Source organism: Littorina saxatilis, linkage group LG16 (genome assembly GCF_037325665.1).
Source record: "Littorina saxatilis isolate snail1 linkage group LG16, US_GU_Lsax_2.0, whole genome shotgun sequence".
NCBI classification, from domain to species: Eukaryota; Metazoa; Mollusca; class Gastropoda; order Littorinimorpha; family Littorinidae; genus Littorina; species Littorina saxatilis.
In genome coordinates, this window is record NC_090260.1 from 18,650,905 (window position 1) to 18,661,596 (window position 10,692).

The 10,692-nt window shown below is 42.4% G+C and overlaps 1 protein-coding gene across 1 annotated transcript in view; it reads right to left on the reverse strand.

Annotated features, from left to right (window-relative positions):
* Positions 1-10,692, reverse strand: part of LOC138951493 (uncharacterized) — a 14,157-nt gene continuing 3,465 nt past the window's right edge. Inside the window, exons 3-7 of the mRNA XM_070323097.1 lie at positions 9,415-9,570; positions 8,766-8,882; positions 5,715-6,013; positions 4,954-4,987; positions 1-1,932 (exon numbers count right to left, since the gene is read on the reverse strand). Of these exons, the coding sequence (XP_070179198.1) occupies positions 1,106-1,932; positions 4,954-4,987; positions 5,715-6,013; positions 8,766-8,882; positions 9,415-9,570 (1,433 nt within the window). The 3' untranslated portion in view covers positions 1-1,105. The remainder of the gene's footprint in view (positions 1,933-4,953; positions 4,988-5,714; positions 6,014-8,765; positions 8,883-9,414; positions 9,571-10,692) is intronic.

The following is a 10,692-nucleotide window of genomic DNA, read 5'->3' on the forward strand; positions in this document are numbered from 1 at the left end:
GAGAGAGAGAGAGAGAGAGAGAGAGAGAGAGAGAGAGAGAGAGAGAGAGAGAGAGAGAGAGAGAGAGAGAGAGAGAGAGAGAGAGATGGTGGTGGTGGTCTGAGTAATTTGTATTGAGTACTTGACATTTCTATATATGTTTGGATGTAGGAGAAGATACTAAATACAATGTAAAACCCGGATATGCAGCCATCAAATACATTTATCGAACAGAAGGGAAACAATTGTTGGGGTATTTCCTGGGAGAACTTTCATGTAAAGTTTCATAAAGATCTGTTTGATTGTTTTCCTTGAATTGCTCTACACACACACGCACACACACACACACACACACACACACACACACACACACACACACACACACACACACACACACAACATGACATCGTCCCGACTCCCGGTCAATGTTATAACAAAGAAGAAGAAGCTGATGCCAACATTTGATCGCACAATGGTACTATGGTGCTGAAAGTACCTAAACATGCTGAGAACCCACGACACGTTTGTTGACCAACATTCCGTGCCACCTCGGCCTTAAAGCCTGTCCTCAACTGGGACCCTCCACCACGAAATGAGTCGCATGTCACCACGCGCGGTTCTGCGCTAGGCTTAATATAGGTCCGGGGAGTGTATGGTAACAGTGTGAGGGTCACCTTAGTCACAGGCTTATAACTCAAACAGTTTTCGCTTTTTTCTAAAACGGTTTTCACCACTGGATAGAGCATACAAAACTCTGTGGGAAAATGTAAAAATATGAAAATCATGCAAAGGTGACATGCGACTCATTTCGTGGTGGAGGGTCACATTACTGTAAGCTTTTGAACGAAGTCGACTTTGCGTAGCTCACTTCACGAAACTTCCGGAATGAGAATTCGTTCCTTAATTAAACTTCTGTCAGCATGCTCGGTTTTAAATGTGATTTCTACGTCCATCTTGAATCAAAAATCACTCTTCTGACAAAAAGAAAAACTTCGTCGCTGAGCTACGGCGTGGCTTCGCATGTCAAAACTTGCGAAGCGAAGTAGGGTACAAAGTACACAGGTTTTCGGTATAAAGACTTCGCGTAGATTTGCCAAGCCGACTTCGTGCTCCATTAAGGACGGGCTTAAGTGAAATTATAGACCTTCAGCACGGAATAACGTGGTCCACCAATCGACATTTCCCAGCTGACCAGCAGCTGAGTGTCCGTCACGCTGACGCACCGCGGTGTCTCAAGGTCCACCAGCGCCTGGTGCCTCACATCCACCCGTGGCTCAAACGCCAAAGCATTCGTCATTTTCTTCAGGACACAAACTCCTCTTGAACTGACCACGTACAGGTTGCCAGCACTGTCAGTGCAAACCTGAAACGGCTTTTTAAGCTGAGGGTGTGTTAGAGTGTCCGTCAATCGGCCCTGGTCCAGGTCTAAGCAAAACACACAGTCACTCTTACTGTCTGAAACGAAAGCTTTTGATCCCTGAACACAGAGGTAACGCGGCCTCTTCAATTCGGGCAGGGCTTGGCTAGCTGACAGCACCGTTCGTACCGGCTTTCCCTCTAGCGTGATGATGTCAACGCTTGCTTCTCCATCTCCATCTTGAATGCAGCTGACTACTAAGTTGCCATCACTTCCCGCCGCAACACCCAGGTAACGTCGTAGCGTTTTGACCTCCTTCACAGGAGTATTGCTGTCCTCGATGTCAATTAAAACCATACGCTTCTCGTGAAATGACGTCACTACCAGCACGTGCTGGTCTGAAAGCAAAGCCACAACCCAAGGCTTGAGACGAAGATTTTTTTCATAGACGACTTGCAGTGAAGAGAGAGTAAGGATAAGGATTTTGTCGTTGTAGTTGTCAACCATGTAAACTCTGCCAGACTCAACGTCCACCACCATTGATGTGATCCACGGCTCTCGGCTGTCCGTCCCTGTTCCTATTGTTATTGTCCGACCTGAAACGAGTCGAGGCACACATCACAGATGGTATTATTATGTAAACAGCATCCAATCGGATGCAAGTGCTGGAATAAACATTACCAACGCTAATGGTTACCTTTTAGAATGCATAATTATTTCTGTGCAAAAATAAAATGTTGTCGTTGGCCTGTTATGTATGTTTTACATTAACTTAAGACAGATGAATTCCGAAACATATCAAAGGAATGTTGAAGTTAAGACGTACCTTACATTCAAAAGTACACAAGAAGGACAGCTCTTTTAAAAATAACACAATATCAGTATAATCGGTGCCGTGCCAGTTCAGTTGGCGACTATCAATCTGTTGTATATGTCTGTTTGCGTGCTTGACTGTGCATACAGTGGTGAACTATTAAACTATTTGCTTCTTCGTATTACCATGCAAGTATGTATGCATTATCAGGACATTATTGATGTAAATTGTTTTTTTGTTTAAAAAAAAAAATGTTGTTTGATGGAACCTGTAGAGCTATTTGAGCTGTGGAAAGCGCTATACACATGAATAAGAAAAGAAGTCGGTGATGAGTTGATTCTTTACTGAAAACAAAAAACAAACATGACGTTTCGGATCATAGATCCTTCGACAGATCAAAAAAAAGTGAATGAAAATACGTCACAGCAAAAAGCACGTCAAAAAAACGTCATTAATCTCTCTCGCAAAAAACGTCATACAAAGGATGGTGTCTTTCATAAAAAATCGTGGATACCCAGATAACATTGTCACTGAAGCCATGTCTAGAGCTAAACACGTTCCTCAACGCAAAGCCCTAGAAACCACAGCAAAAGACCAGTCCCAGGACAGAACCATCTTGACACTGGTGTACCATCCACACAACATTATTGTCAAAAACATTCTGTTGGATAACTTTGCAATCCTGCAGAGAGACTCCAAACTGAAAGATGTCTTTGCTAAACCCCCACTGGTAGCGTATCTGAAAGACACCAGTCTCCGTGACCAGTTGGTTCATTCCAGCTTCCAACCTTCCAGTGGACAAACACCTGGAAACAGATGCTGTCTGAAGCCCAAATGCAAAGCTTGTCCTTTCCTCAACACCACCACCACCACATTCAACGGACCAAGTGGTAACTCATTCACGATCAGATCAAGCTTTACCTGTCAGTCCACCAACGTGGTGTACATCATCACATGCAGTCAGTGCAACAAAATGTACGTTGGTGAAACCTACCGTACACTGGCTGAAAGACTGGAGGAACATGTGAGAGCGGTTAGGTGCCAAACGGACACCCCAGTGGGAAACCATTTCAACAGTAACTTTCATCATCTGCAGCACATGTCCATCGCTGCTGTGTGGCAGAACCACACCGATGTTGTGCATCGCAAATTTCTGGAGACAAACTTGATCATGAGGCTAGGAACAACAAAGCCTCTTGGTCTCAACATCAGAGAGTAGTGACAACCCTCGTCAAAGACATCCCAGGAGAGAGAGAGAGAGAGAGAGAGAGAGAGAGAGAGAGAGAGAGAGAGAGAGAGAGAGAGAGAGAGAGAGAGAGAGAGAGAGAGAGAGAGAGAGAGAGAGCAAGCGAGCGTGACGTATTACGTAAGACTTGTGTGTTTATGACGTCTATAGCAGGAGAGAGTAATGACGTTTTGCGCGCTACGTATGACGTAAGACTTGTGTGTGTATGACGTTTTTTGCGAGAGAGATTAATGACGTTTTTTTGACGTGTTTTTTGCTGTGACGTATTTTCATTCACCTTTTTTTTGATCTGTCGAAGGATCTATGATCCGAAACGTCATGTTTGTTTTTTGTTTTCAGTAAAGAATCAACTCATCACCGACTTCTTTTCTTATTTTTCCACATTGATTCTTCAGTCACCATTACATTCTGCTATACACATGTTCTATTATTATGATTATGATTATTATTATTACTTGCACATCATTGTTTAGAATGGGTGTGCAGTCAACCAAGACAAAAACGAGTGGAACTGATTTCTTTTGCCTTGAGGTTCCGGAGAAGCAGGTGATACCTGGACTTACCTGATATCTTCTCGATTAACTATAACATCTAAAAGCAACATTTTTGCACATAAGATCCGGCGCAAGTTTGAATACATGTTCATGTAAAAAAAAGAGGTGAAAATCTCAAATGCTCTACTTGCTGTCCTTGCCCTTTTGCGACAGCATATCTTGCTTTAAACGACCAGTTTATATTGCAGTAGAAATATACCTCAGTAATAACTCTTGAGAAAAAATAGAGAGACATGGGAGCGGTGGTGTGTCGTTGACGGTGGTGGGCCCGTGCCGTCAGAATTCAGTCACACTAAAAGAATCAAGCCATGCACATGGCTAATAAGCGATTTTTGCACATTTTTGCAGTATTTGTCGTAAGAATTATATGGCTAGTATTTGCACTTTCGCCGAATCCGCATGCGTGCGTCCTTTGGCATATACTAACCTTGGCCACCGATCATAAAAAGCTAACGTTGCCGAGTGTTCGGTCGTGGAAATGCCCTTGTTTTTTTTTAGCACTATATAACACGGGCAAGACCGGCCGGCTCCGCCCATTGAAAACTTAGTCGTTAAAACAGCTAGTTTAACGAACGCATCTTCGTCTTCACTCCGTGATTTAGGCAAAGAGGTTTGTGCGTTTTAATATAAATTACTTTTATCTTGTTTTTTTCCTTAATTTATCTGAGCTACTTAAAGAGCTGTCACCGTGTCAACTAGTGACTAGTATAATTTGAAACAGTGCCCCTGTTTTGCTGTGACCTAGCGCAAAGCTATGCTAACGGGGAGGCAACTTCACCGGTCAGTTTGCTTCAAGGACAACAGCCCTGTGCTGCTGATTGGTTCTTTCATCGACACGACGACCACCGTCCTGCTATAATTCCCCAAGATTCAGTCTCGAGAACATCTTACTTTTGCGCCTGTTGCCTCAAAGGGTACATAAACTGCAACCTGACAGAATCTTTGGGAATGAAAGGCAAGATATCCCCGCTCAGTTTGTCTAATTCACACAAGTCATACTCACAGTCAGTGGTCAGTTCGTCATCACTGCTTTGTTCCTGTTGAAATGCAAGCAGATTATACAAGTCTATCTCTCAGCAAAGGGGGAACACGTACACGTGCTTCAATTTCTCAGGTAAAAGATTCCGCGGAAAAAAATAGTTGAACCTTTTTCGCATTTAAACAACAGTTCCGCTTGATAGGAACATTCTTCACTTTAGTTTATGAATTCAGAAAAAAACCGATGCTTCGGCAAATAAAGACAACATTCGGTTATTCCACGGAAACACATTTTTTTCACCCGCGGCATTTCTAGTTTTCCGTGGAATAACCAAATAATGTCATTATTTGCTAGAGATAATTTACTGCTGTAAAGGTTTAAATAGAACTCGTTAGAACAACATGAGTCAAATTGGAAGAACAAAATTGGTCCAAATCGATGTCAGTTCTCCGAGAATAGTATTTGTATAACTATGTGCGTTCGTGCGTGCATGCATGCGTGCGTACCTGCCTACGCGCGCGGGGTATATGTGTATGTATGTATGTATGTATGTATGTATGTATGTATGTATGTATGTATGTATGTATGTATGTATGTATGTATGTATGTATGTATGTATGTATGTATGTATGTATGCATTTTCGAGTGTGTGTTTTCGAGTGTGTGTGTGTGTGTGTGTGTGTGTGTGTGTGTGTGTGTGTGTGTGTGTGTGTGTGTGTGTGTGTGTGTGTGTGTGTGTGTGTGTGTGTGTGTGTGTGTGTGTGTATGAGTGTGTGTTTACATACCTGTTTTTGTTGTTTTGTTGAAACTTCAAGTTGCTGTCTTTCTTCTCTCAGTTTATTCTCAAGGGTGGACAGTTCATCCAGAAGACCGCTTATCTGCGACTTCAAAACTGAAAATTCCCTGTCAAGTCGAATTCTCACTTCTTCTGGATCCAAAGATTGAGTATTACCTGAAAGGCTTTGGGGCGTGCTACCTTCAGCTCGTGATTGTTTAAACTCTGTCATCAACTCAGTCAACTGCGTCCTCAACCCTTTCAATTCATCCGCTGTTTTGACTTCTCTTCTCAGTTGCTCCGATCTCTCTGTAACAAAGTGCCCGGACAAAAAGAAATAACGCTTTCAGGTTAGGTCAAGAAATTCAAGCACGTACAAGTTTGGGCTATGTGAATAACCCAATACAGCTATCCTTTGCTGAGGAGTTATTGGGAAATGACCCTGTCACGATTTTCACGCGGTGTGGTAGTGGAAGAGCCCCTGTTACTGATGTAAGCTTTTCAAAGAGAGTCGGAGCAAGGAGCATGCTGACGACCGCGGCTTTAACCTGCGATCGCGACGAATAACTCACTCCGATGTGTATGTTATGAAGTGTGCGCTTAATATGATACCCTTTTCTTTAAACAAATGCAAATCGGAGTTCACGATTTGTTGTGGCAATGATCGCTGGCCCGCAGTAATCGCTGAAAACGTGTTTTGACGGAGGTCGCGTGGGTTTGGCTTGGGGTCACGTGAATCTAGAAAAAAAACATGTACTTAGCGATCACTGCCAGCAATCGGCGGCGAATCGTGGCTCCGATGTGCATATTTTCCAAAGAAAAGGGTATTATATCGGGTGAACATTGCGAAACATACACATACAGAGTTGGATTCATGAGATCTAAAAGAATACAATGCAGTCATTTTTAAATCTGTTTGCAAAAATCCATCTTAATCCCATTCATAATGTACAAGCTGGTGAATTGCATTTTAAGCTCCTTAAAGGCACAGTGCGCCTCCCGTAAACCATCACAGATACTGTCAGGCTTCATACACAGTACAAACACCCTTCCATTTGAACGCTCACCAAACGGGAACATTCTAGGTGCCCTACGTAAAGAGCGAGCAATTTTTAAAGAATGTGTATTCCCGTTGACCCCTTTCTTCTGCTTGGCGTTTGAGTCAGTTCAGAAAATATTATTGATTACAAGTCGTCCTCTCTGTGAGAATGCCTGTGTGTGTGTGTGTGTGTGTGTGTGTGTGTGTGTGTGTGTGTGTGTGTGTGTGTGTGTGTGTGAGTGTGTGTGTGTGTGTGTGTGTGTGTGTGTGTGTGTGTGCGAGTGCTGGTTTGCTTGCATGCGTGCGTGTATGCTTGTGTTTGTTTGAGTGTGTGTGTATGTGCGTGTGTGTGTGTGTGTGTATGTGTGTGTGTGTGTGTGTGTGCGTGCGTGCGTGCGTGCGTGCGTGCGAGTGTTGGTTTGCTTGCATGCGTGCGTGTATGCTTGTGTTTGTTTGAGTGTGTGTGTGTGTGTGTGTGTGTGTGTGTGTGTGTGTGTGTGTGTGTGTGTGTGATATGGAATAATGAATTAAAACCAACAAAACTCGATTGCTTTCATGTTTCAGAAGGTGAGCGGTAGGAGGACTTAAGAGTTTCAATTGCTTCACAAACAGACTTACCGTAGGCTACGACGCCAGGACAAAGAAAAGAAGCGTTATCTCAACGTTGCGGATGCGAACAGAGAAATGACAGAATCAAGACAATCCTACGGAAGTTTACTGGAAAGTGAACAAGAAACATTCCTGCCTTTGGTCATCATGTTTCGAGTGTGAAATTCGGAACGCTGTACAAATAAAATAAAACAATGAGCAACTGAAAACAAAGCGTACGTTTCTGTAATGCTTCGAGAATGAGTCGTTGCTGTTTGGAAGCTTTACATTTGTTTTTTAATCTATATTACTGTATTGTTGTTGTGCCCGCTATAACTGCGTTGATGACGATATTCTGTCAAAACCACTGCCTTTACTTGCCAGATAAGTTACACGACAAATGTGATTAGCATTTCAATTGCATTTTACTGATGAATTTGACAATTACGCATATGTATTGCTAATGTACAGCTTGACGGCATTGACCTTTGCTTTATTTGCGCACGTTTTGCCGCCAGCATGGGTTGAAAAGTCCATAGATGTGCTGTTTTATGTCATTATTATTACATTCACAGTAAAAATGACAAAACAAAGCATATTTATAGACTTTCAACAACCATCTATGGGCTAACAAGACTGTGCAGGTAGAGTACATGAATAGAGCCGTCATGCTACCAGAATCAGTGGTATTGGTATATTTACTGTAACTTATTGGCATTTTGCTGGCGATGGTAATGGCAGAAATATGGCATTTTGCCGGGCCACAATTGGCCCGGTAATTTCAGCAGGTAAAGTGCCAATAACGGAAAATATATGGGAAAATGCGGGGTTTTATATGGACCTAAAAACCGGCAAAATGCTGGATAAATGCTGGCAACATTCTGGCAAAATGCTGACAAAAGGCTGGCAAAATTCTGTTTTTTTGATGGCAAGCCATCAATAAGCCAGCAAATAAATGATGGCTTTTTGCTGGCAAAATTCTGGTTTTTTGATGGCAAAATGCTGGCTTGCATATGGGTAATATGCCAGCATTGGGCCATCAATGTGCCATTGATCGCAGTAGTTCTGGCAACTGGCATTGCCATCAAAACGCCATCAATGGCCCAGTTCTGGCATGTTTATTGGGTAGGATGTTCTCAAGCCGTGAGTGTTTAAATAAAAGGGTGTTTGTATTGTGTGTAAAAGCCTGACAGTATCTGTGATGGTTTACGGGAGGCTTACTGTGCCTTTAACTGAAATGGAATCCCAAAGTACGGACTGACTCAAAGATGGTTGAACAACATTTCAATCAATTTTGTTGAAAAATGAAGTCGCGATAGTGCTAGCTTCCTCCAACTTGTAACAGGTTGGATATGACGTCATCAAAGAAATGTATGGGGGGAAAAACGTAAACAAAAGTAGGGCTAAAATCAGGATAAAGCTGTCATGTCTTACCGTTATCGTCAACTACTTGTGATGCGCCTCCCTGTATGATGACTGTCCCAGCTTTATTGATGTGAGTCACATATGGTCCCTGCCAGTCATTTTTGTTCTTGGCTTCAGGCCGATGCCCTGTTGTTGTAACACACACACACACACACACACACACACACACACACACACACACACACACACACACACACACACACAAACGCACCCACACACAGAAGTTACACAACTAATTTCGCAACAATTACAACAACAACAACAACACAGGCAGAATCCAGAATTTATAATTTTCGCATGGGGTCAAGCCCAAAGATGCTCTAATCTCATGTAAAGAACCTTAATTGGCAAATACACAGTGATTTACAACGTGCTTTGAAATGATGGTATTTACACTTATTTTAAACCATCAGAGATACAGTACTTGAGCCCAGACACTCGACCCTTTACCTGATTACGTCTACATATTACTTATGGGCAGAATATACCTGTTTCAGCGGCACAGACGACGCATGGCCTATTATTTATGCCGCGATAGTGATTATGACGAGTACTTGGCCTGTTTTCCTTTCATGCAACGTGTAGCGGGCTGGGATAAGCTAGCTGCAGTGCGTCGTCGTTCCTGCTGAAGTTACATAATGTGAGCGGAGCCTCTCACCTGTTCGCTCTCCTGGTTCAACGTTGATTTCTTTGTCTGCAGTAGTTTGTGTAGTCTCATCAGTACGGGCAATGCAACTTGTTTGCGCAGCCTCGTCGGAACAGTCAACCCTGTCTGTTTGTGTCATCTGCTGTGCACAGGCAACCTCTGCAACCTCTGTGGTTCGCATGCTCCAATTAATCAATGGATGGAAAAGTGTGGTTCAGTGTGATAAAAAAAAAATGTATGTCATCATACTCATAATTTGTTTACACTTGTATCAATACATCCTGCAATTATTCAGGCAAAATAGTAGCAAAGTCGTGTTTTTGGTTGTTAGTGTTTTTTTTTTTTTTTTTTTTTTTTTTTTTTTTGGGGGGGGGGGTGGGAGGGGGGTCACACGGTGTCTGATGTCTTTAAATGCTTGCTAACTCAAGCAAATGATGCATATAGCATATTTGTCGTGTGTTAACAAAACCGAGTAAGTCCACTGAAGCTACTTCCGAGAGATAAAATGTCTCAAAAGTGATGATTATCTAGATCCACCCACCGAGATAATACGTTTAAAACCTGATTTTCATAATAATCTGATGGACGGTTTTGATTTTGTGGACTTATATATATAGAGGGCGTTAAGCAAACAAACAAACAAACAAACTGTTCCCCCAATATCAGATCTAACAAAACATGGGCAGATCTAAGCAAGCGGACTACTTGGTTTTGCCAAAATATTTGGAAGAAGAAATGTTGTCAAGAGAAATGGCAAAACAGTGAAAACAGAAATTCCTCCGAGGTAGGAAAAACACCCCCGAAGTCAAAAGTCAGAAGTCAAAAGTCAGAAGTCAAACACAGGGTCCATCGCGAAAGGGTACGTTGAGGTAGGAAAAACACCCCCGTTGGTCAAAGGGAAATAACCATTCTCACTGCCACCAACTGAGAAGGTTATTTCCCTTTGACCATTAATATGTCACTCTTAATCTTAATCCACCAATAACTCCCTAACCGTGTGTTTGACTGGTCCCAATTTTTGTAAGGACCGTCTCAGGAATGTATAGAACCTGTTCACCAAGTTTGGTGACGATCGGTCCGTTCATTCTTGAGATCTATATGCGAACACAAACACACAAACACACAAACAAACAAACACATCCAGTGGAACCTATACACACCCCTATACCGGGGGTGTAATTATTATTATTATTATTATTATTATTATTATTGTGATCATTTTTATGCGCCTAATCTAGATATAGCCCTAGGCGCTTACATATTAATTTCTGCCGTTTGAAATGGAATTTT